This window comes from Hyperoodon ampullatus (assembly GCF_949752795.1).
Source record: "Hyperoodon ampullatus genome assembly, chromosome: 18".
NCBI classification, from domain to species: domain Eukaryota; kingdom Metazoa; phylum Chordata; class Mammalia; order Artiodactyla; family Ziphiidae; genus Hyperoodon; species Hyperoodon ampullatus.
This window is the reverse complement of record NC_136931.1, coordinates 56532570-56559009: the sequence shown is the minus strand read 5'-3', so window position 1 is coordinate 56559009 and position 26440 is coordinate 56532570. Positions and strand designations below refer to the sequence as shown.

Sequence of the window (26440 nt, the reverse complement as noted above, 5' to 3'; positions counted from 1 at the left end):
GGGAGCGCGAGGGCGCGCCCCTGTCACCGCTGTCGCTGGGCGTGTTTGTGCAGACGGCTCCTCTGTCCCCCTGTGCGCCCCACTCGTGGGTCGGCCGCGTTGGAGCAGAGCTCGCGGGCGTGGGCGCGTTTGTGTGCGCTCGAGGCGGAGACGCTGCGTGGAAGGGTTAGGGTTGGGAGCCCGAGGGGTAAAGCCAGGACCACAAACCCCTTCTGTCGCTACCCAGCCAGCTCCGTGCTCCTCAGCGGCCTCGTCTGTCAACTGGGCATCCTAACAGCTTCCTCCTGTGGCTCCCAGGAAGCTTAAACAAGCGTGTGCAGGTCTGGCGCAGAGAAGGGGCACACTTGCAGTTCCGGAGCCATTATTACTGTTGCTGTTTTCATTGTTACTGTCTTGACTAGCCCATCCCCCTCTCCGTCTCTGGTCCTGTGGAAACGCGGGTGGGAGGACCTGACCCCCACGCTGTCCACTCCCCTCCCAGAGCTCAGGCTCAGGCTCTCCGGCCCCCCAGCCCCTTCTCCAGCGGGCGGGCGGGCGGGCCCCGCACCATCCTGCGTGCAGCAGCCGCTGGCACGGACCCACCAGCCGCCATCGTGGCCTCGAGCACCTGCCACCCTCGACCTCCTCCTCCCCCGTTACCGCCTCCGGTGTCCTCCCTCCCCAGCTGCCTCACCTGCCCACACCCGGCACCTCCCCGCTTGCCTTGTCTGGCACCTCACCTTCTCCTTCAAGTTCCCCCTTTGAGTCTTAACTCACATCCCTCCAGCCGCTGCTGCTGCTGAGAGGTGCACAGACCATGGGTGACGGCAGGGAGTCCGGGCTGCTGGGAAACTTGGCCTCTACAAACACTCCCTGAAGAGAGAAGTGATGGGGGGGAGGGCGTCCAGGAGGCCGGTCCCCTCCCAGAGGTGCGTGCAGGTGGAGAGGGGACTTGGGTGGCTGCTGGGACCGGAGCCAGATCCTCGCTCCGACTTCCCAGCTTGGCTTTTCACCTCTTCTCTGTCACTTATGTCTTGTCTGTCTTGTCTCTCACTCCATCTCGACCTATTTATGTCCCTTTTTGAAATCATGCAAAGAACCAAGTTTTTAATCTGGCCGACGTCTCCACTTGCCGGCCAAGTGCCCCTGGGTGAGCACTTCCTCTCCCCCAGACTCAGTTTTCTGTCCTACGAAATGGGCATAAAGTCTTCCCAGCACAGAGAGGGTGAGATGAGTGTAGGGTGCGCAGAGCCAGCCCTCCTCTCTGTCCCCCTCGTCCTGCCCTGCTGGGCCCTCATCATCCGGGATGGCCTCTCCCCCCACAGGGGGTCTGCAGGAGTCTTGCCCCCTTGGGTCCTGAGCCTGGGCAGGGAGGTGATGGTGGTGGCAGCAGCGGCAGAGAATGGCCTGGATGTCGGGGAGGAGCTGGGCCACTCGGGGGGTCCCTGTCCCTCACTGAGCCTCTCCCTCTCTCTCCCTGACAGCCCCCCGGCGCCCAGGCGGAGCATGAACATTGAGGATGGCGCGTGCCCGCGGCTCCCCGTGCCCCCCACTGCCGCCCAGTAGGATGTCCTGGCCCCATGGGGCCCTGCTCTTCCTCTGGCTCTTCTCCCCACCCCTGGGGGCCGGCGGGGGCGGCATGGCCGTGACATCTGCCGCCGGAGGGGGCTCCCCGCCGGCCACCTCCTGCCCCGCGGCCTGCTCCTGCAGCAACCAGGCCAGCCGGGTGATCTGCACAAGGAGGGAGCTGGCCGAGGTCCCGGCCAGCATCCCCGTCAACACGCGGTACCTGAACCTGCAGGAGAATGGCATCCAGGTGAGCCGGGCTGGCAGCCCGGGAGGGTGGGGGAGGGGCCCAGGTGGTGGCCAGCGCCTCCTCCCTGAGCTGACAAAGCCTGCTGGGTGTCCCCACCAGCTCTTCACGCCCATACCCTGGGCACTTATGAGATGCTGTTTGCATCCTAGTCACTTGAGCCGAGGCTCTCTGGGTTTGCTTGGCGCAAGGCTCCCTGCGTCTGTACCAGCACACTGGGCCCCAGGGCAGGACCATCTGTCCTCCTCCCACAGCATGGCACAGGTGAGCCCTCAGCCTGGCCCCGGAGCCACAGGTCGTGCTGGGAGTGACCCTTCCCTGAGGCCCCCGTGCCACCTGCACCACCGCACCTGCCGCGTGGCGTTGGGCACACGACTCTGCCCCTGGGTTTCTTCACCTGGAAAATGGCGATAATACGATCCCTGCCCCAAGGGGCTGGTGCGAGGGCTGATGGGTGTCACACTTGTCAAGGGGCTCTGGCCCCGGGCGAGCGCTCATTTGCTGTGTGGTACGGGGCTCACATCCCCACTTCCCGGAGTCGGTGTGAGAGCCCAGTGCTCCCCAGTACCTGGCTGGCACTCGGACGGGGCAGTTGCCATCCGGTTATAATTGTCGTTAAGATGGGCCGTGGGCTTCCCTGGTGGCGCAGTGGTTGAGAGTCCGCCTGCCGATGCAGGGGACGCGGGTTCATGCCCTGGTCCGGGAAGATCCCACATGCCGCGGAGCGGCTGGGCCCGTGAGCCATGGCCGCTGAGCCTGCGCGTCCGGAGCCTGTGCTCCGCAACGGGAGAGGCCACAACAGTGAGAGGCCTGCGTACCGCAAAAAAAAAAAAAAAAAGGGGCCATAAGTGATGCTTTGGGGTCAGAGCTGTGCTACTTTGAAGCAGGGTCTCCCCCGCTCTGCTTTATTGACTTTGGGGCTGGATCATCCTCAGTGGGGTAGGGGGGCGGGCATCCTGTGCACTGTAGCATATGGAGCAGCATCCCCGGCTACTAGAGGCCAGTAGCATCCCGCCCCCCAGTTCCAAATGTGTCTCCAGATGTTGCCAGATATTCCCTGGGGAGGGAGGGAATTTCCCCACCCCCACCCCCAGTTGAGAAGCACTGTTTCTTTTTTTTGAGCCCGAGCCCGGGCCACCACAGTGAAAGCGCTAACCGCTGGACCACCAGGGAATTCCCCTGACCTCCATGTCTTTAAAGCTGCAGCCAGCAACCCCTCCTCCTGCAGCCACCACCCCCTTCCCCCATCCAGTTCCGGCCCCACGGCCCTTAGCACTTAACACAATGCCTCTGTTTACTTCTAGACAGAGGTCTGGAATGCGGGATCAGGGAGGGCGCGTGTGGCTGTCAGTTTTGCTCACTGATGTGTCCCGAGTGCCTAGACTGCGGCCTCCCGTGTGTAAGACAAGCAAGAGACACTGAACGGACCAAAGCGTTAGGGGAAGGACGGGGATGCTGGGGCGCTTTGGGCCCGGAGAGGAAGGTGGTGAGGGGAGGTTTGCCTGCCGGACCCCAGGACCCAAGAGAGGCGTACTCAGGCAGAGGGATCGTCTGAGCAGCCCCTCAGGGCTGGGAGGGCGACTGGTTATCACAGAAGAGGCTGGACTTCACTCCACAGAGTCCAGTGGGCTCTGGAGGGCTTTAGGCAGAGGGCACCATCAGGCTTGTGTGGTGGCCCCTGGGAGGATGGGTTGAATGTATGCCGTTAGGAGGTGGCGGAGCTGTGGCACCGGTGTCGCTTGGTCGCTGTCACTTGTCAGCCAGTGCCCTGCACTGGACTGGGGCGCGGGCCGGGCACTGAGCAGCTGTTGGTGGGACTGAATTGTTCATTGAGCCCCCCAACGAGAAAACGGCCCAGGTCCTCCAAAGGGGTCCTGCTGGCGCTGTGAACTCAGCGGCTCCTCGGCGCAGCCGCGATCCCTGATGCTCTAACCTCCCCGCTTCCGGCTCCCATTTCCCGGTTATCCCAGCCTGGCGTGCCATCCTGTTTATTGGTTGACTGCCTCTTCCCTTCTAGAATGTAAGCCACTCAGGGGCCGGGAAGGGCTTTGCCCAGAGCTGGTCCTAGCAGCATCTGTGGACTGTCACACGAATACACAGAGGACGGATGGAGTACCGGCAACAAGGGGGCAGGTGTATGGTGAGAATGAAGGGAGGGTGTCGCCCCCTGAAGGGAGGCATGAACAGAGCAGCTGAGACTGCAGCTTGACTCAAACCACCCGAGCAGGAAAGGTAGCCTCCAGGTGGAGGCAGCTGGCGAGGTGGGCCTGGAGCCCGGGGACACAGTCCCGCAGGGGCAGGGGTGTGGTGAGTGACGCAACTCCAGCTTCAGTGGTCCTTGCCCCACGGCCACCCAGGAAGGGACAGCCTTGCCTTTGGCAGTCCCCTTGGCATTGACCCCCTAAGAGGTCCCCTCTCTGCCCCCACAGAGGGGGACTCTGGTCCCCAGGCTGTCCAGGACAGTCAGATGGGGGCCCTGATCCCTTCCTCTTCCCCAGGGCCAGACCAGGATGTGCAGTGGGGGAGAGGAAGTTTAGCTCTGAGCCCTCCTCTCCTGGCTCCATGGGCTGGGATAGGAGAGGCCTGCATCGGGACAGGGGATTGACCAAATGCCTTTAAAACAGTGGTTCTCTGGGAATTCCCTGGTGGTCCAGTGGTTAGGACCCGGTGCTCTCACTGCCAGGGGCCCGGGTTCAATCCCTGGTCGGGGAAGTAAGATCCCGCAAGCTACGCGGATCCACCAAAAAAAAAAAAAAAAAAAAGACACAGAGGTCAGGGTGGCCTCATGGAGAAGGTGACATCTGAACAAAAGTTTGGAGGAGGTGATGGTGGGAGCCTTGTGGGGCATTCCAGGCAGGGGGCAGCAGGTGCAAAGGCCCTGGGGTAGAGCCTGCCTGGTGTGTAGGAGGAAAAGCCACGAGCCTGGTGTGGCTGGAGTGAACTATGGGGAGAGGGCGGGGGGTGAGGACAGAGATGGGACAAAGGGGCCTCATGGTCACGGTGAGGACTTGGGCTCTTCTCTGCATGAGACAGGAGCCAGGGGAGGCTCTGAGCAGAGGTCAGATGGGCTCTGACTTGGGTCTCTCTCTGGCCAAGGTGTGGGGACTGTAGGGGCAAGGGTGATGGCAGAGAGGCCTGTTCGGAGGCTGGTGCAGAGTTCACGAGAGAGAGAGACTGGCGGCCCCAGGTTGGCCCAGACCAGTTGCGGTGGAGGTGTGGGGAGCAGACAGATTCTGGGTCTGTTTTTTGGTGGTGTTTTTTGTTTGTTTGGTTGGTTCGTTGGTTGGGTTTTTGGCTGCGTTGGGTCTTTGTTGCTGTGCACGGGCTTTCTCTAGTTGCGATGAGGGGTGGCTACTCTTCATTGCGGTGAGGGGGCCTCTCTTGTGGAGCACGGGCTCTAGGCATGCGGGCTTCAGTAGTTGTGGCATGCAGGCTCAGTAGTTGTGGTGCACAGGCTTAGTTGCTCCGCGGCACGTAGGATCTTCCCTGACCATGGCTCGAATCTGTTTCTCCTGCACTGGCAGGCGGATTCTTAACCACTGCAGCACCAGGGAAGCCCCTGGGTCTGTTTTGAAGGTGGAGACCGAGGATTTTCCAGCAAAGTGGATATGAGAAAAGAAGAAGAGAGGATGACTCTGTAGGTCTGAGTGGACCCCTTGGTTGGACCTGTCTGCTCGTGTGTCTCTCACCCCATCTCCCAGGCCACTGGTCTCCAAACGATGTGACCCACATCCCTGTCAGAATATACATATATGAATTTTATTACTAAAGGCATGCAAAGGTCTACAGCATCCATGGATCGTGTACATTATAAAGTTGCACAAAAATGGCCATGTTATGGGCTTCCCTAGTGGCGCAGTGGTTGAGAGTCCGCCTGCCGATGCAGGAGACACGGGTTCGTGCCCCGGTCCGGGAAGATCCCACATGCCGCGGAGCGGCTGGGCCCGTGAGCCACGGCCGCTGAGCCTGCGCGTCCGGAGCCTGTGCTCCGCAACGGGAGAGGCCACAACTGTGAGAGGCCCGCATATCGCAAAAAAAAAAAAAAAAAAAAAAAGGCCACGTTAAAGGATGGCAAGCGTGTCTTGAAACGCTAACACTTTCGCTTCTCTCCCCTGGGTATCCTTGAAGCCCCTGCTCTGAAGGCCTCCGACCCCACCCCATCCCGAAGACTGCACATTCCCTGAAGCCAGGGAGTGTCCAGTCTGCAAAAGTGAACAATTCAAAATGTTCAGTGGAATCTTCCTCCCTCGGTGGACACCTCGCTGATGGCGGGAGGGGTGGGGCCACCATTAGAGCAGTTTCACCAAATAACTTTTTAATTATCCAGATAAGAAATGAAAAAACTCACCCCTGGTCCCACTACTTAGATATACATAACTACTGTTTACATTTTGTTTTAAAACCTTCCTGGCTCTTTTCTGTGCCTATGTAAATGTGGTTTAAAATGATTTATTATAGAATGAGTACAAATTAATTTAGAAAAACTAGAAAGGATACCTAAGTAAGAACACAGGGACAAAAGCCAAGTGTAATCTGACAACCACAGGTAACTCCCATTAACATTTGGTGTCTTTTTGTTCAGAGACTCTGCATGCACACCTCTGTGTGCATGACAGGGTTGGGTCTCTAAATGGATATTTTGCTTTTTAAAAAAAAAAAACAAGAAAAAATGGAATCACCCCATTTCTTACTGGCTGGCAACTGGCTTTTGACACCTAGGAGTTCAACCATGAATATCTTTCTCCCTGATTCTGATACTTGTCTATTATGTGGATTTTAATGACTGCATTGGATTCCGATGCATGAGCGTCCAGTTAATTAACTAGTCCCGTCTTATTTCCAGTGTTTTATTTTATTTTATAAATTTGTTTATTTATTTTTGGGTCTTCTTTGCTGCTCACAGGCTTTCTCTAGTTGCGGCGAGTGGGGGCCACTCCTCGTTGCGGTGCACAGGCTTCTCATTGCGGTGGCTTCTCTTGTTGCAGAGCACAGGCTCTAGGGGTATGGGCTTCAGTAGTTGTGTCACGTGGGCTCAGTAGTTGTGGCTCGCGGGCTCTAGAGCGCAGGCGCACGTTGTGGCACACGGGCTTAGCTGCTCTGCGGCATGTGGGATCTTCCCGGACCAGGGCTCGAACCCGTGTCCCCTGCATTGGCAGGCAGATTCTTAACCACTGCACCACCCAGTGTTTTCACTGATGTAAACAACACTGCAGTGAACATCCTCAGTTCTTGTTCTTTGTACTATTCTTGATTCTGTCCTTGGGATAAATTCCTAGAAGTGGGATTGTGAGGTCGGAGGCTGTGACCCCCCCAAGGTGCACGCACACGAGGCCTGGCACCAAAGCTCCACAGAGGTGGCCTGAGTTGTGGAGATTCGAGAGTCCCCCCATGTCCATGGTCACCTGCTTGTCATCTGGCTCCTGCCCAGATGGTCACCTCCATGAGGGCGGGGACTTCTCCCTGCTCCCTGTGTCATCCCCAGCACCCAGACCGGAGTCTGGCGCACAGTAGGTGATCAGCAGTTATTTGAGAATGGAAGGCCAGCCCCAGGGGACCTGGCAGAGACCTGGGGACCCTCCGTGAGCGGGAGCAGGGGGTGAATCCTGCAGTGCCCGCCCTGAGAACTGGGGCAGCCCTGAGGCTCCCATCGCCTGTTCCCACTCACCCCTGGCCTGCGGTCCAGCGATGGCGAGGACCACGCAGGGAGCACGGGGACTCCAAGCACACGTGGACAAGCGGCCACGGGGACGGGGGCTGAGCCTACAGAGATGCCTTCTAGGCAAAGCCCTGGGGACTCGCCTTCCCTCTGCCCTGCAGCCCTGTTGCCACTCAAGCCAGGCACCTGCCAGTACTGGGTGGGCCCAGGGACACCTCTGTTTCCCTGTGCACTCTGGGTCCACATAGACGCTGTGCCGCTGGGCTGGGCTCAGCCAGCTCCCCCCTCCTCAGGCAGGCAGGGGTCCTCCCTGGGCCCCCTTCCTCGGTCACAGGTCACAGCCTCGTCTCCTTGCCCCGACTCTGCCCCCCTGCCCTCCCCCAGAGCCGACCATCCTCGTGTGTTTACTCTGGATCTTTCTGCTTGTGTGTTTTCTTGCAAAGTGCTTATTGTTGCTTTGTGTGCATGTATTTTTAATTTATGTAAATGAAGGTGCGTTGTAGATGGCTTTCTTTGTCTCACTGTTTTCACTTGGCCTGGGTTGTTAAGAGCCATGCACGTCGCCCTGTGTGTGCGTGTGTGTACTCGGGGGCTTTAACTGCTGCAGAATTTCCTTGATGGGCGTCCCCCCCTTCCCGCCCCACCCACCCCCAGGAAGCTTCGAGCTGCACCCACCACAAAGCCCCCTTTAGGAACCCTTTGGGGGCTGCGGCATGATAATGTCTTTGGAATGTACACCGGGGGCGTTGCTGGGTCAGAAGACATGATGTACTTAACCTCACAAAGTATGCTGACCCACCCAGGCCTTTAGGGGGCTTCCCTGGTCCCTCCAGGGGTCTACCATGAGGTCCTGTGGGCAAGGCGTGCAGAGTCACTTGACAAGGAAATATGCTTCCATCCTAAGAAACAGATCAACCCATCCTGAGATCCTCAGAGGTGCTCAGAGAGTTGTGTTGAATGCTGGATGGCACAACAGCCAAAACGTAGAAGCAGTCTCAGTTCCTGACGACTGGGGCGCTGGTTCAGCGAATCACTGCACATTCTTACGACAGGATATCGTGCAGCGATTCAAAATGGAGTTTCGAAGACTACTGAAGGACACAGGGGACTGCTTAGAAGGTCAAACTGAGCTTTTCAAAGGCTGCGAGGAGTATGTCCAATGTGTCTTTAAAATTTAATTTAAAACAAAATTCAGGGGCCGCCCAGACACTTTCACAGTGCCTTTTTTTTTCCCCTTGGCCGCACCGCCGGGCTTGTGGGATCTTAGTTCCCCGACCAGGGATTGAACCCCGGGCCCATGGCAGTGAAAGTACCAAGTCTTAACCACTGGAACGCCAAGGAATTCCCTTAATTTCTTCTTTATGTTTTCTTTATTCCCTAAATTTTCTTCAGTGAGGGCATTTAATACTTTTTGTAATCAGGAAAAGTTAAACTTAAAAATAACAAGTACAAAATGTTACACGAGCCGAAGAAAAAAGTCGACACTGGGATTTGCTCACCTTTCCCTGGAGAAGGGAGGAGAAACTACAGTTTGTGGAGGATTTGCCCTGACTCGTTTGTTTCCTTGATGGTGGGATTGTTCCCACTTGACGGATGTGGAAACAGAGGTGGCTTGTTCACCTGCTTGTCCAAGGTCACCCAGATGGCAGTGACCCCGGTGGCTTGCCCTGGGCCCCAGGAGCCTCCGTGGAGGGGCAGGGCCCTGCCAGCCAGGGTTCAGCTTCAGGAAAGTCAATCTGTTGCAAAGAAGAACCCACCGTACTGCATGACCAAGGCAAACACCAGAACTGGCTTTTCAGTTACATGCTAGTTTGCGATTTTCCGGGTGGCCCATCCCACCAGCATCAGGAAATACAGGGAGTTTTTGACCAGATGGACTTTTCCCAGCCAGAGCCCTTGAAGGAAGGGAATGGTGGACCGAGGGGTGCGGCATTGTCCTCTCCAGAGGTCAGCAAGGGCAGCCCCACCTGCAGGCCCGTGGGACACTCGGGTCACCTGGGCAGAAAGGAGCAGCCAGCCTCAGAGGCCACACCCAGGCCCCCCAGGACTGGATGCCTAATTCAACCTGTCCAGCTTCCATCCTGACTCTGGTTTCCTCCTTCCTTCCCCTGGAAGCACCCCCAGAACCCTGGATCATCGCAGGGTCATCGCGTCGCCCCCTCTGGCACTCAGTTTCCACACCTGTCAAATGGGACTCCAGATGCCTTGTCTGTTTCTTCCTGACTTATTTTTATTATCACGTGTAACACACACATAAGAAGAACACGGACGTGAATGTCCAGCTCAAAAGGTCATCAGAAAGAGAAGGGCCACGTCAGTGCCACCAGGGCAAGAAATGGAATATAAAGAGCCCCTGAAGCCCCTGTGCTCTCCCGTCATTTCCTCCCCCTTCTCCCCAGAGACAGCCCTCCCCAGAGTCCTCACTCCAGGCCAAGGGAATCAGGCGCCTACACTCCTGCATGTCCGGCTTCCTTGGCTCAGCACAGCTGCTGAGACGCATCCTTGGTGTTTCCTGTGGCTGTGGCTTTTCCCCTTTTCTTTTTGTATCGTTAGATCACATTCTATCTGATGCAGATACCTCAGTTCCTTTACGCATTTCTATTGATGGGCATTTAGATCGACTCCAGTTTGGGGCTCTCACTCTGCCTGTTTTTTTTGTTTGTTTGTTTGTTTTGTTTTGTTTTTTGCGGTACGCGGGCCTCTCACTGTTGTGGCCTCTCCCGTTGCGGAGCACAGGCTCTGGATGCGCAGGCTCAGCGGCCATGGCTCACAGGCCCAGCCGCTCTGCGGCATGGGGGATCTTCCCAGACCGGGGCACGAACCCGTGTCCCCTGCATCGGCAGGCGGACTCTCAACCACTGCGCCACCAGGGAAGACCATCTGCCTGGTTTTAGATTTAGTTTCTTCGAGCAGGAGGAGATGTGGGTGGAGCCCCTCCCCCAGTTATTCCATGAGAGTGGCCTGCCTGCCTCGGGCTGGGGCAGGTTGGGGGTAGCACCAAGGCTGCCCCGGACTCTGTTGGTGAGCAGCTCAGGAAAGGGTGGTACACGCTTCCTGCCTCACACCTCACGGGGCAAGTCCGATGCCAGAGAGCTGGTCCACTTCTCTGAACATCAGACCCTGAGGTGTTCCCTCTGGTACCTACCCTGATGAAGGCAGGGTCCTTCAGGACGCAGCCCCCGCCCCCCTCCAGCCTCCTGCATCCCGGGCATCACACTGGCCCTTTCCACTCCCTCCTAGCTCAGCACCTTCACACATGGTGTTTCCTCTTTCTGGAATACTCTTCCAGTTTCCCACTCACCTAGGTAACACCAGCACTTAAGATTGTAAGGAACCATTGGGGTTTGAATCACAACTCCTCGAGGACATTATGGAACTCATCGGGGCCTCAGTTTTGTCATCAGTAAAATGGGGATAACAGTCCTTCCGTCTTAGAGCCACCGAGAAATTCCATGTCTTTAACCTTTGGACCAGCATGTAATGAGAACCACTGCATGCCGGGTGGTCTTGGGGGCCCTGGGGACTCAGTGGTCTCAGCAGCTCAGATGAGGGAAGAGGGGCTGGTGAGCGGTCAGCTCCTGAGAGGTCCAGCTAGTGTTGATAGTGAGACCATCATCAGGGTTGGTCACTGTCATCTTTCTTAAGTCAGAGAAATGTCTTGGCCTCAGAGGCACCTTCTCTGAGCCCCCGGTCCAGTCAGGCCCACGGGTCCCTCTGGTGCCCAAATCTATTGGTCACACTTGTGGTCGCCACTGGCCCCAGCACTCAGCACAGAGCCTGATGGACTGTAGGTCCCCAAATACAACTGTTAAGTTAATGAATCAGAGAATGGCTTGCCGTCTTGCTGAGCCATGTGGCCTCTGAACCTCACCACAGGCCCAGATCTCACCCCGACTTGTCAGTTGAGCAGACTGAGGGCCTCAGAGGTGGAAAGTGGGAGACAATTCATGCAGCCCCAGCACTGCTCCAAGCCCTTCCCATGGCGACCCTGTGAACAGGGCCTGTTCTTATCGCCATTGTACAGATAAGGAAACTGAGGTGCAGGAATAAGACTCTGGTGCAAGAGGCCACAGTCGGTGGAATTGGGACTTAGCCCAGGCAGGCAGGCTGCAAGACTGGATTTCTTCAGCACCATTCCCTTGATCTGTATTTCTGTTTTTGTGCCAGTACCATACTGTTTTGATTACTATAGCTTTGTAGTATAGTCCGAAGTCAGGGAGTCTGATTCCTCCAGCTCCGTTTTTCTTTCTCAGGATCACTTTGGGTATTCAGGGTGATTTGTGTTCCATACGAATTTTTAAATTTTTTGTTCTAGTTCTGTGAAAAATGCCGTTGGTAATTTGATATCGATTGCATCGAATCTGTAGATTGCCTTGGGTTCTTCAGTGCCATTCCTGATGCTTCCTAATTCATAGCTACTGGGCTCTCCACCCTGGCAAACTGATGACAGAACTGTAATCGAGTCCTGACTCCATCTCCGGAGTCCCTGCTCTGGCCTGACCTTGCCCATCAGGACACTCCCCCAGCTTCCTCCCGGCCACCTGGCCACAGTCTGTTCCCCCACCCTCAGCCAGAGTCATCACGTCATTCCTGGGCTTTAAAACGGCCCTTGTTCCCCCAAGAGAAGACCCTTCTCAAACTGGGTGTCCCAGCCACACCTTACTCAGGGATGCCCCCTGCTGGGCTCAGACACCCTTCCCTCCCCTCGGAAAACAGGCTGTCCCTGAATAGCCAAAAGTCACCTGTGCTTGCCCACACCGGGCACAGGTGTGATCCTCAAGATGCTGCCATGAAGTCTCCACCTGGAAACAGGCTCCGACTGAGAGGAGGCTGAGACTCATGTGTCCCTCTCCCTACACTGCCCGTCCCTCCCGTGTCTGACCGGCCCTGGCTAGTCCATCACCCAGTTCACATACCTGATTCATTTATTAAGCACCTACTCTGTGCCAGGCACTGCTGTAGGCACAGTGAGCAGGACAGATTCACGTCCCTGTTCTGGTGAAGCTGGGTGGAAACAGAGACAGTGCAGGAGGTGCACAGCACAATGCCAGTGTTTGTTTGTTTTGTTATTTATTTTTGGCTGCGTTGGGTCTTCGTTGCTGCGCACGGGCTTTCTCTAGTTGCGGTGAGCGGGGGCTACTCTTTGTTGTGGTGCACAGGCTTCTCATTGTGGTGGCTTCTCTTGTTGCAGAGCCCAGGCTCTAAGCATGCAGGCTTCAGTAGTTGTGGCACGCGGGCTTAGTTGCTCCGCAGCATGTAGGATCTTCCCAGACCAGGGCTCGAACCCGTGTCCCCTGTATTGGCAGGCAGGTTCTTAACTGCTGCGTCACCAGGGAAGTCCCAATGCTGGTGTTCTGGGCTGTGCCACATGGCATGTGGGATCTTAGTTCCCCGACCAGGGATCGAACCCCTGCCCCCTGCAGTGGAAGCATGGAGCCCTAACCGCTGGACCGCCAGGGAATTCAAATGCCGGTGTGTTTTAGATGGAGATGAGCTGAGTGAAACAGTCAAACAGGAGAGGGAGGTGTGAGTGGGGGAGGGGGCGTGGCTCGAGCCTGAGCCTAACCCCACTTCCCCACTCCCCCCCACCCACCATCTGAGGCAAAGCTGGGGTGCACTTAGCGGCTGGCACCCCCCTCTGGTATAGAGCTCGCCCCTGCATTGTCTGCATGCAGGTTTAGATACTCATCTGGGCTCCTGGTTTGGGGGTTGAGGGCATCCTCTCACCAATTCTAGGAGGTAGATCTTATAAGCCCCACTGTACAGATGGGGAAGTGGCCCCAGGAGGTCTGAAATTTGCTCCAAGTCACAGAAGCAGTAAAGGGCAGTCCGGATCAGGACTCCGGCTGTCTGACCCCAGAGCTTTAACCACCAGGCCGCAGGGCTCAACCTGCAATGACGGCCAGGCAGGGTTGGGGGCCGGGGATGAGACAGGCCTGTCTGAGCACAGTGGTCATTTGGGGAGCTGAGCGCAGTGGGGATCAGGCTCTCTCCTCTCGCGCTCTGGCCAGAGCCCTTCCTGCCTGCCTCCTCTAGCTGAGGTTGGCCAGCCCATCGTGGAGGCTGAGGTTGGCCGGCCCATGGTGGAGGCTGAGGTTGGCCGGCCCATGGTGGAGGCTGAGGTTGGCCGGCCCATGGTGGAGGCTGAGGTTGGCCGGCCCATGGTGGAGGCTGAGGTTGGTTCCATCTGCCCTCGCCTAGGATGGCTGCTGGGGGTGGGACATGGAGCCTCTAGGATGCCCCCCTCCCCTGTTAGAGGGGCTGCCTGGCATGGCCTGGAACCTCCTAGCAGGGACAAACTTAGGATTTGTTTTTGGCGGTGAGGGGGTAAGGGCGAGGATGGAGAGGGTGCTGCATTCCGAGTGGCTGCCCTGCCCCTGGGCTGGGCTGTGTTGTCGTGGTACATGCTTGTTCTCTCTTAGTCCTCAGGGCCCCTGTCCCCATGTTACAGAGGAGACTGAGGCCCCAGGAGGCCGAGTCTAGGCCTGGGGCAGGGGGGCAGTGCTCAGTGAGCAAGGTGGGGGCCTACACTGGCCCCCATGCTTGCCCGGCTCTGGCCACATCCTGGCGGTCAGGGAAATCCCTACTGAAAAGCGATGCACAAGTCCCTGATCTCAGAGAAGGAAGAAATATGAGGAGTTGTCATAAAAACAGCTGGTACAGAAAAAAAAAAAAAAAAAGGCTTTTAAATTATGAACGTAAAATAATCAACGAGATAAAAAAAAAAAACAACAGTAAGCTTACTAAACTTTTGTTATCGGTTCATTACATTCAAAACCCATATAAGCAATTTATCTTAATAGTGTTAAGATGAACAATTCACTTCATCATTTTCCAACCACAGTTAAATTTTTAATAAGGGATTTCTTGACAGCTTATTTTCTTAAAAATCCCAACAGAACACAGCGGGGTTTTTGCTAGAGTTAGTAGCGTTTACCTACCACCACCAAAGTGGCAAGTCCCCGAAATAATAGGCCAAGTTACAGGATGGAAAGAGCGGGGAGAAGCCCCAGTCAGGTTGGGAGGTGGTCATTGATGGGACCATGTTCCGTTGCCTGACTGGTGTCTGCATCCTTGGCAATCGGCACAGAGCCGGGCGCACAGGTTGGGGAGGGCTTAGCAAATGTGGGCTGAAGGAGGGAGGAGACTTGGTGACTTGGGTAGTTAGGACCCCAGGCCCAGCTCCTCTGCCACATCACAGGATGTCAGCGTCCCATCAGGCCAAAGATGTCAGGCTGGGAGGGCAGGGGGATTTGCCTGCTCCGAGAACCAGTCCCACCTTGTCTATCCCACTCTGTGTCAGTGAGCAGGCCCTCGGCATCAAAGAGGATTTGAGATCATCTGGCCTCAGGGGGTTCAAATTGTGCTGTGAAGGGGCCACAGGCCTGCCTCTCCCCCTGCAACCAGGGCAGCTCCCGAGATCCAGATCCCTTTATACCATTACCACTTAAATGATCACTTGCATAATAACATGTTTAGTGTTTCTCTTCCCCTCTCAGGGTCAGGCTCTGGGAATTTGGCTATGGCTGTCTTGTCCATGCTGGATCCCCAGAACCGGCATGATGCTTGACACATAGCAGGCACTCAAAGAATATCTGTCAAATGTGCAAATCGCCACATGGGTAATGTTTGAATAATGAACAGGCTCTGCAGCTCAAAAAACACATCAAAACCCACCCACAGCCCAACCCTCTTGGTTTAGGTGGGTGGGCGTGGTGGACACCTGGTGTTTAGATCCAGGAGAAGCCGACTTTTGAGTCCTAGTTCTGCTACTTTGCAGCTGTGAGACTGAGGGCAAATGACTTTACCTCAGTGAACCTCCATTCCCTCGGCTGTAAACCATCAAATATGAAGAAGGAAGGCAGGGACGTGTGGTTGATAATCTCCATGTGACAGGATTCCCACAAGGATTAAAGGAGATCGTGACCTCAGAGTGTTTAGCACAAGGTCCAGTGAATACTAGGCACTTAACAAAAACTGGATCCCCCCCTTTTGCCTTATTAGAAACCTGCCCTGGATAGCACTTTGTCAGAGTCAGAGATGGGATCAGCCTTGTATTGTTTGGAAGAAGAGGGGAGGAGTTGATTGGTTTTGGTCTTTAGGTATGCATGTTAAATCTTAAGGCTAACCACTAAAAGAAGGGAAAATACATAAATCCTAAGATGGTAAATGGGGGAAATGGAATAAGAAACTCGATCTTTGCAAAAGGTCATAGGAAAGGGGAATGAATAGCCTGCAAAAAAAAATCAGGACAAATAGAAAGCGTGAAAAAACATAGGAAGAATAATTCCAAATAGATTAGTAATTACAATAAATGTAAACAAACTAAACTTCCTGTCAAAAGACAGAGATTTTCAGACTGAATTAAAAACAAAATCCAAGAGACATACCTAAAACATAAAGACAGAAAGGATGAAAGCAAAAATGATGGCAAACACTAACCTAAAGAAAGCTGGTGTGTCTTTAATAATATCAGACACATGGACTTTAAGGCCAAAAGAAGAATAAGTTGGAAACAGAACCAAAAACAGAACACTGGTGCTCTTTCAGCTCCCAAGTTCTGTCACTGAGGATTTCAACATTTTGGGTGCTGTCACACAGGCCAAAAGCCATGCAGGCACATTGACTCACACAGTGGGTACTCTCCAAATATGAGCCTTGTCCATTCTGAAGTCCGCCATAAACTAGGCCTTGACCTGAGTGCAGGGAATGCAGAAATGATTCAGATGGAGTCTCTACTCATGAAGACTCACAGCCTAGACAAGGAGACAGATGCACTGAACCAGTGTGATAAGGGTCTGATAAGAGAATGCCTGTGGGGCTTCCCTGGTGGCGCAGTGGTTAAGAATCCACCTGCCAATGCAGGAGACATGGGTTCGAGCTCTGGTCTGGGAAGATCCCACATGCTGCGGAGCAACTAAGCTCGTGCGCCACAACTACTGAGCCTGCACTGTAGCACCTGCTCACCGCAACTAGAGAAAAGCCCGCATATCAAAGACCCCATGCAGCCAAAAATAAATAAATAAATATATGAGAATGCCTGTGATGAGTCAGTGAACAGGAAGCCAAAGAGAGCCTCCTGGCAGAAAGCAATTGGAACATCCCAGAGCACTAGGAGGAAGATGGCATTCCAGGCAGAGGGCACAGCCGGTGCACAGGCAGAGAGGCTGAGCAGAGCATGGTGAGCGTATAGAAGCCCATACACCTCCCTGTGGCTGGAGTAGAGGGGAGGCCAGTGGGCCAGGTCCTGCAGAGCCTCTGACACCAGGCTGAGGGTCATAGGGAGCCATGGGAGGGCTGTGAGCAGGGATTTGGCAGGGTCTGAACTGCATCTTAGACAATTCTGACAGCTGATATAGAGGAAAGAGGCTGGGGAAGAAACTGGAAGCCCAGAGGCAGGACAAATGTTAATGATCATTATCAGCTGCATCAACAACTTAAAAATACGTATTATTGCCTGCTTGCCGTGTCCCAAGCATTCACTATCTTGTCCAAGCCTCACAATAACCCTGCAGGACCTGCGAGGAAAGTGGGCTCAGAGACGTCAGGACACTCAGCCAAGTTCACACAGCTGGTCAACAGCAAAGCCGAGATTCGGACCCGGCCCTGACTCCACCCCCCCGCCCACTAGGCTACTCCCCAGTCACCCTGCAGAGAGGAGGAGGGAGAAAAGACTGGAATCCTGTTAAAAATAAAGGGACTCACTATTTTAAGCAGTCCTACAGCACATCCTCAATAAAACCAGACTTCCCTTCTCAGCAACACCCCCGTCCTGCTTATTCCCAAGTGCATCATTCAAGTGACTGGCAGGGGGACCCCACCCGCTTTGGGAGTGCCCCTGCATCTCCCTTCACACACCCCCTTCTCATCGCAACTGGGACAAAGCACGTGGAGCAGCCGCAGCCTCGGGCTCTGCCAGGACGCACCTTATGGACATGGTGTCGTTTCAGTTGCTTTGTCCAGAGGATCAGGGAGACCTGGGCTGGACTCCCAGCTGCAGTCTTCCCACTCCCCCCGGGGAGGGTGAGCAGCCCTGCTGAGTCGCCTGACCTCACTGAGCCTCGGCTCCTGATCTCTGAAACGGGGCACGACGCTGGCCTGTGTGCTGCCCAGGTTCAAACCCCTCGTCGAGTAACCTCACTGAGTGGTTCCTTCTGTGAAAGTGAGCTAACCACACCTGCCCTGCAGGGCTGGTGGGGACAAGCTGACCTGACGGATGGGGACACCCAGCCCAGAGCCTGGCACTCATCACTGCAGCCCAGATGCCACCTGCACGTGCCAAGCCTTGTGGTGAGCGAATCTCACCGATTACCTCGCATCCTCGAAACAGCTCTGCAGGGCTGACATTACAACGCCCTTCCACAGAGGATGGTCCTCCTCCATTTGCCCCTTCAGAACTCCTTTATCCCCGTTCAATAAATAAGCGATGGATGGATGAGTGTGAGACGTTTGGGCTGGGTCCAAGGGAGTGAGCAGGGGTTTTCGAGGTGGATGAAAAGGGAAGGGAATTCTGAGCAGAGGGAAGAGTGTATGCCAAGGGGGAGTGCCTGTGAGATAGCTCCAAGGAGCTGATACTGGCTGAAGTGTCGCCAGAGTGAGGGCTGCAAGTGAGGGGAGCCTACAGGCCAGGCCAAGCGGGGCTTCCAAGGCAGGCTGAATTTCCTTGGAGGGCACTGGGGAGCCACAGAGGGCTCTAGAGGAAAGCAGAGGCAGGGCCAGCTCTGGGTGTGGCAAGGCCCTGGAGATGAACTTGAGGGGAGAGACTGGAGGCCAGGCAGTTTGAGGCCTGAGCTGGACCGTGGGGACAGAGAAGAAGATGAAACATTCAAAAGGATTAGAACCAGCAGGCATGCTGGCTGACCAACCCTAACAAGGGGAGGCTGTGGACGATGCAGGGGGCTCTAGGCTGCAGGCCCGCTTTCCATTGGGAAGGCAGGCTGGAGGGGCCGCGCTAAGAACAGGGACCCCGGGAGGAGCGGGGGCAGGGTGGGGCATGCAGATGGGTTTGCTGGGAACTGGGGAGCCCCCGGAACTACATGTGACTCAGACCAGGCAAGGGGGCGACTCCAACACCTGGGCCAGCAATCCCTTTGTTCTCAATTTGTCCGTCCAAACCCTCAAGTCTGACCTTCAGACTTCATTCTCTCCCTAGCGATTAGTAATGCCTGGATCCTCTTATTATTATTATTACCACTATTATTATTATTACTACTATTATTAATAGAAACAGCAACTAGAGGCCTGCTTGGTGCTTTGCCAGCGTTCCCCGGGGCAGTGATAAAAGGCAGCCTGGGGGCTTCCCTGGTGGCGCAGTGGTTGAGAGTCCGCCTGCCGATGCAGGGGACACGGGTTCGTGCCCCGGTCCGGGAAGATCCCACATGCCGCGGAGCGGCTGGGCCCGTGAGCCATGGCCGCTGAGCCTGCGCGTCCGGAGCCTCTGCCCCGCAATGGAAGAGGCCACAGCAGTGAGAGGCCCGCGTACTGCCAAAAAAAAAAAAAAAAGGCAGCCTGTGAGAAGGGTTCTCGGGTTATTATATTTGGGAAACTCAAGAGTCGAGCAAAGCAAAGGGGCCCGACAGTTTGATCAGGAAAGCTTTTCGCTGTGCTGTTGTTTAGAACCTCACGGGATGGGCAGGCAGCAAGAGAACACGGTGGGAGGCGAGGGTCTGGGCTCTTCCCGGGGTCCCTCAGAGGAGGAAACCAAGGCTCCAGCGGCCCACGCAGCAGAGCTGGGGCTCCAGGGCCCGAGGGCTGTCAGGCCAAGGCTCTCCGGCCCCCGCTTCGCACTGCACACAGACCCGGCCGCATCGGCCACACCGCCGGCAGGCTGCAGAGACCCCCGACCAGCCCTCGTGATCCTCGTCCAGTTCTAAAGGTTAGCCGTGTTCGCTGCCAGAAATGAGAGGGGGCGGAAGCATGTTAAGGAAAATAAAACACTGACCTTGTCAATTCCATCTCAACATCAGAAAGGAGGCGGAGCCCCGGGGGGGGATTCTAGGTGGCCACGGAAGTCAGGTTTTAGAAGGATACTCATGATTCGGGAAAACGCTCACAATATACTAGTATCGAGGGGAAATGGAGGACCTGCTGCCGAGGGCGTGGACTGTGAAACACACATCGGACCCCTGAAGACTTAGTGGGAAAAGAGAGTAAAATATCTCATTTGTAAGTTTCCCTCTTGGTTACATGTTGAAACCATAATATTTTGGACCTATTGGGCTAATCAATTATTAAAATTGGTTTCATCTGTCTTGGGTTTTTTTTAATGTAGCCTCTAGGAAATTTAAAATTAAACAGGTAGCTGGTGTCATATTTCTGTTGGATCGTGCTGGCAGAAATGGTGGCTGTTATTGTCTTATGATGATAACCGTACCAGGAATATTATTTTCCTTATGCTGGGTGCCTCCCAAGTAGAGTCTTTTCTTAAAGTTTTTACAGTGTTTTTCTACTTAAAAATAATTTGGGGGACTTCCCTGGCGGTCCAGTGGTTAAAACTCTGCACTTCCACTTCAGGGGCACGGGTTCGACCCCTCGTCGGGGAACTAGGATCCCACATGCCGTGCAGCACAGCCAAAAAAAAAAAAAAAAAAAAAGTAATTTTTGTTCATTAAAGAAAAAAATAACTTGAGTTAAAATTGCCCATAATCCTCATCAGCTGGAGTTCACCACTAAGAAGTGATTAGGGCATTTCCTTGCAGTCTTTTCTTGGTGCATATACGCAGATACCTAATTCCTCAGCTGCTTTTTTTAGTTCTACAAAGTGACAAGCACACAGTATGCTACCTAGAGTTCACCATTATCCCCTTAATATTATAATGCAAGTGTTTCCATGGCGTTAACTAGGCTTCAGAAACGCTATCTGATGGCTGCATGGTCTTCTGTGCCTCAGTGAACCTGGCTCAGTGATCAGTGGGAAGAATCTGGTAAGATTCTGCCTTCCATGCCCAGCCCAACACTGCCCCTTCTGTGGTGCATCAGCCTCAGCCCTGAGAGGTGGCAGCCAAGTTCAGGGATTAAGAGCCGTGACTCCGGAGCCAGACAAGCTCGGTCCAATCCCAGATCTGCCAGCCCCTCCTGTGCATCCCTGGGCAAGTCACTGCACCTCTCTGTGCCTCCATCTCCTCCCGCTTAGATGGAGATAATTCTTAATCCCTCATGTGAAACACTTGAGGCTAGTTGAGTTTGGGCATCTGATATTAGAAAGGTATTAATATACAGCATAGATTTTTACAGCACCCCCAGTGGATCTTACACCCCTTATCAAATCTGGGTATGTTTCTAGAGTGGAATCTTTGAATAGTCACATGAGTGGGATCAATAAAAGCTTTAAACAGCTTCACATGAGTTCTGATCAGGTTTGGTGCCAAAGTTATGAGAAATGTGGTTTTCAGAGCTCTGTGGATTTCAGAGTTGTGTGTATTGAATAAGTACCTATCTCACAGGACAGTTTGGAGGATTGAGTTGTTGGCTCTAAAGCACTTTGAACAGCGTCTGGCACCCAAGAAGTGCCCGATGCATGTTAGCTGCTGGCATAACTATTTTTAATCTTTTTTTTTTTTTGGCCATGCCACATGGCTTGTGGGATTTTAGTTCCCCAACCAGGGATCGAACCCAGGTCCTCCACAGGGAGAGCGCAGAGTCCTAACTACTGGACTGCCAGGGAGTTCCCTATTTTTAATCTTTTTGATTGAGGTGTAATTTACATAGAATAAAATGCCTCTCATGTTATGGGTACAGTTGGGGGAGTTTTGTTTTCTTTTTAATATTTATTTATTTGGCCCCGTCAGGTCTTAGTTGCGGCATGCGGGCTCTTCGTCGCGGCACGCGGGCTTCTCTCTAGTTGTAATGCGCCGCGGACTTAGTTGGCGCACGGGCTTATCTTCCCCACGGCATGTGGGATCTTATTTCCCCTACCAGGGATCGAATCCACATCCCCTGCATTGGAAGGTGGATTCTTAACCACTGGACCGCCAGGGAAGTCCCCAGTTTGGGGAGTTTTGACAGTTACATTCACCCTTGTAGGCACCACCCCAACTAGGGACATTTCTATCAGCCCGGAAAGTTCTCTCATGCCCCTTCCCAGACTGTCCTCCCCCTGCCCCAACACACACACACACACACACACACACACACACACACACGCTTGTGGAATGGACAGGGTCCTACAGCACGTGCTCCTTTGCATCTGGCTGCTTTTGCTCAACCTGACGCCCGTGAGATCCATCCAAGTCATTGTGTGGAAAGTTCATTCCCTGTCATTGCTGAGCCATAGTGTTCCATCCTACAGACATAGAGCGTGGGTCCTTCACCTGCTGCCGGACACTGGGTCATTTCCGGCTTAGTCTGTAATGAACACAGATGCTGCAAGCACCCGTCACAGGCCTCTGGATGGATATCTGCTGTCATTTCTCTTGGGGAAATACTCAGGAGTAGAATGGCCGGGTCCTGTGTAACTAACTCTCTGTTTAACTTTATAAGAAACCATCAAACTGCTTTCCACAGTGAGCTCATGGTCTTACAGCAAAGGTGGAGAGACGGGGAGGCTCAGCACCCTCACCAGCACTCAAAACGCTGTGATCAAGACAGACATAGAGAACAGACGCGTGGTTGCCAAGGGGGAGGGGGGAGGGGGAGGGTTGGAGTGGGAGTTTGGGATTAGCAGATGCAAAGCATTATCTATAGAATGGATAAACAACAAGGTCGTACTGTATAGCACAGAGAACTATATTCAATATCCTGTGATAAACCATCATGGAAAAGAATATGAAAAAGAATGTGTATATATATTCTTTTTCATATATGAATATGTACATATATTTTCATATATGTATAACTGAATCACTTTGCTTTACATTAGAAATTAACATTAAATCAACTATACTTTAGGGACTCCCCTGGCGGTCCAGTGGTTAGGAGTCCGCGCTTCCACCGCAGGGGACACGGGTTCGATTCCTGGTTGGGGAACTAAGATCCCGCTAGCCACAGGGCGCGGCCAAAAAATAGATAAATAAATAAATAAACTATACTTTAATAAAATTAATTTTTTTTAAAACCCTCTGTGTTCACTTGGGACTGTTCCAGGTTTCTTTTTCCAGCCCTTAGCTTGGGTTAGAAAAATGGATGGGCGTGTAAGCGGACAATGCATTACTTCTACCGTACAGGAAATCTAAGCTCATTGAAACCTGTTTTGCATTTTTGGGGTAAATTTTTCTAGATGAACATTACTTTTTAATCCATTTATGTGTGTGTGTTTGTCAAGAAATAAAAGAATCATACACCAAAAAAAAAAAAAACCCTCTGTGGTCGACGCCATTAGTATCAGTATCACTGATGGTGTCGCCCCTTCCCGACCCCAGGTGATCCGGACAGACACATTCAAGCACCTGCGGCACCTGGAGATCCTGCAGCTGAGTAAGAACCTGGTGCGCAAGATCGAGGTGGGCGCCTTCAATGGGCTGCCCAGCCTCAACACCCTGGAGCTGTTCGACAACCGGCTGACGACGGTGCCCACGCAGGCCTTCGAGTACCTGTCCAAGCTGCGGGAGCTCTGGCTGCGGAACAACCCCATCGAGAGCATCCCGTCGTACGCCTTCAACCGCGTGCCCTCGCTGCGCCGCCTCGACCTGGGCGAGCTCAAGCGGCTGGAGTACATCTCCGAGGCAGCCTTCGAGGGCCTGGTGAACCTGCGCTACCTCAACCTGGGCATGTGCAACCTCAAGGACATCCCCAACCTGACGGCCCTGGTGCGCCTGGAGGAGCTGGAGCTGTCGGGCAACCGGCTGGACCTGATCCGCCCGGGCTCCTTCCAGGGCCTGACCAGCCTGCGCAAGCTGTGGCTGATGCACGCCCAGGTGGCCACCATAGAGCGCAACGCCTTCGACGACCTCAAGTCGCTGGAGGAGCTCAACCTGTCCCACAACAACCTGATGTCGCTGCCCCACGACCTCTTCACGCCCCTGCACCGCCTCGAGCGCGTCCACCTGAACCACAACCCCTGGCACTGCAACTGCGACGTGCTCTGGCTGAGCTGGTGGCTCAAGGAGACGGTGCCCAGCAACACGACGTGCTGCGCGCGCTGCCACGCGCCCGCCGGCCTCAAGGGGCGCTACATCGGCGAGCTGGACCAGTCGCACTTCACCTGCTACGCGCCCGTCATCGTGGAGCCGCCCACGGACCTCAACGTTACCGAGGGGATGGCCGCCGAGCTCAAGTGCCGCACGGGCACGTCCATGACCTCCGTCAACTGGCTGACGCCCAACGGCACCCTCATGACCCACGGCTCCTACCGCGTGCGCATCTCCGTCCTGCACGACGGCACGCTCAACTTCACCAACGTCACCGTGCAGGACACGGGCCAGTACACCTGCATGGTGACGAACTCGGCCGGCAACACCACCGCCTCGGCCACGCTCAATGTCTCGGCCGTGGACCCCGTGGCGGCTGGAGGCGCCGGGGGCGGCCTCGGGGGCGGGGGCGGCGGCGGGGGCAGCGGCGGCTACACCTACTTCACCACGGTGACGGTGGAGACCCTGGAAACGCAGCCCGGAGAGGAGGCCCTGCAGCCGCGGGGTACCGAGAAGGAGCCGCCGGGGCCCACGACGGACGGCGTCTGGGGCGGGGGCCGGCCGGGGGAGGCGGCCGGCCCGGCCTCGTCGTCCACCACGGCGCCCGCCCCGCGCTCCTCGCGCCCCACGGAGAAGGCGTTCACGGTGCCCATAACGGACGTGACGGAGAACGCCCTCAAGGACCTGGACGACGTCATGAAGACCACCAAGATCATCATCGGCTGCTTCGTGGCCATCACGTTCATGGCCGCCGTGATGCTCGTGGCCTTCTACAAGCTGCGCAAGCAGCACCAGCTCCACAAGCACCACGGGCCCACGCGCACAGTGGAGATCATCAACGTGGAGGACGAGCTGCCCGCCGCCTCCGCCGTGTCCGTGGCCGCCGCCGCCGCTGTGGCCGGCGGGGGCGGCGTGGGCGGGGACAGCCACCTGGCCCTGCCCGCCCTGGAGCGCGACCACATCAACCACCACCACTACGTGGCGGCCGCCTTCAAGGCGCACTACAGCAGCAACCCCGGTGGCGGGGGCTGCGGGGGCAAGGGTCCGCCCGGCCTCAACTCCATCCACGAACCTCTGCTCTTCAAGAGTGGCTCCAAGGAGAACGTGCAAGAGACGCAGATCTGAAGCCTCCGGCCTGCCGGGCAGGGGGGGCCCCCCGGGGCGGGGCCGGACCGGGACCCTCCCCCCAGCCCCAGCCCCGCCCAGGGAAGGTCGGGGCAGGCAGCTCGGATTCCCACCCGCGTCCGCATCCCAGGGCAGCTCGCCCCAGCGAGGACAGTGCGGGGCTCCGGGAATGGACCCCCCGGGGTTCCGGCCTCGCCCCCCTCCCCGGCCGCGGGAGGGGACGCAGGACGGGAGTGGCCGGAACCCTCCGCTTTTCCTCCTCGCTCTCCCGACCAACTGCTCCTGGCCCTCCGCCTTCCGGGGGAGAGAGGAGCTTTTTTCAGGGGTGTCCTCTCCCCTCATCCCCAACAGCCCTCCTTTTACGATTCATTTTTTGCAGTTTGACGCCTGTCCCCACCCACCCCCACCCCCCGCCCTCTAAACTGAAGAGACAGCCACGTCGTCAGAGCCTCCCGAGCCCCTGGCCCTGCCCTGGGGGAGACCATTCCCGGCCCCTGGTCCCCATTAGCCGGGGGCGGGGCGGCCTCAGCCCGCTCCCCACCGTTGCCCCCAGCCCTCTTCTGCCCCACAGACTCTTTTGATACTGAAGGGAGGTTTGCGTCAACGACTACCTGCTCTGTAATTACTTTAAAAAAAAAAAAAAACACGGAAAAAGTAAAAAAAATTTTTTTTTTGGTTATGAAAGCATGGAGGAGAGAGAAAAGAAAGGGAACATGGGTGGGCAGTAGAATGAGAAGATGGAAAACTCCAGGCCCCGTCTGGAAGGTCAGTGGGAGAGCCGGCACCTCTGAGTGGTCTTAGGCCCCCACCCTTTCACCTCCGAGGCCCTAGAGAGGGGCTTGGTCACCCAGCATGCCTGGCATTTGTGTTTATTCTGCCTGCACCCCTTTTGAGGCATGTGCTGGGGTCCTCTCCCCCAACCTCCCACCTCACAGCAGAAACCTAGGGGGCCTATCTCCTGGGGCTGCCGTTACAAGGTACCACAGACTGGGTGGCTCAGAACGACAGAAATTTAGTGTCTCAGTTCTAGAGTCCAAGATCAATGTGTGGGCAGGGCCGTGCTCCCACTAGAACCTGTAGGGGAGGGTCCTTCTCTGCCTCTTCCAGCTTCTGGTCGCCTCAGATGTTCCTTGACTGGTGGCAATGTCACCCCAGTCTCCACAGGGCGTTCTCCCTTGTCTCCACAGCACCTTCCCTCTGTGCATGTGTGTCTCTGTGTCCAAATTTCCCCTCTTTATAAGTCATATTGGATTGGGAACCACCCTACTCTCCAGTACAACCTCATCCTGGTCATCTGCAAAGACCCTATTTCCAAATAAGTTCACATCCACAGGTCGTGGAGGTGAGGACGCAATTCATCCCATCTCAGAGCCAAACCAGAGAGGGTCCCATTCAAGACACTGCCGCGCGGAGAAAGCGGGTCACGTCGAAGGGGGGGCAAGGAGTGAGCTGGGTGGGGGAGGGGGAGAGGCGTGCTCGAGCTGGGGCCAGCCGAGAGGAGGGGGCTGCGCTTCGCTCTTGTTAGCAGCAGGAGGCAGAGCCCAGGCCCAGGAGGTGGAGGAGGGGGGCTACCTGCAGCTCAGGAGGGCAGCCCACACGCAGAGCCCTCGGAGAGACAAAAGCCAGCGAGTGGGAGCAAATGCCAGCGGTCGGCCAGGCCACTGGGCAGGTGTTGGTACGGCTGGGGCAGGCCAAGGCACCAGCCTTGCCGCCTCCAGAGGACCAGGCCCCCGCCCCAGGGCCGCCGTTTCGTGCTGTCTAGACAGAGGCCAGTGGAAGCAGGATGAGGCACTGCTCTGGGCA

At 55.6% G+C, this 26440-nt stretch overlaps 1 protein-coding gene across 1 annotated transcript; it reads left to right on the top strand.

Moving 5' to 3' along the window:
* Positions 1-1498: 1498 nt before the first annotated feature.
* On the top strand, positions 1499-24637 carry LRRC4B (leucine rich repeat containing 4B; the record flags this gene model as incomplete). Its single annotated transcript, XM_079723048.1, has 2 exons — positions 1499-1795; positions 22805-24637. The coding sequence occupies 2 exons, from the start codon at positions 1499-1501 to the stop codon at positions 24635-24637; spliced, it is 2130 nt and encodes a 709-aa protein (XP_079579174.1).
* Between the last annotated feature and the right edge of the window lie 1803 nt (positions 24638-26440).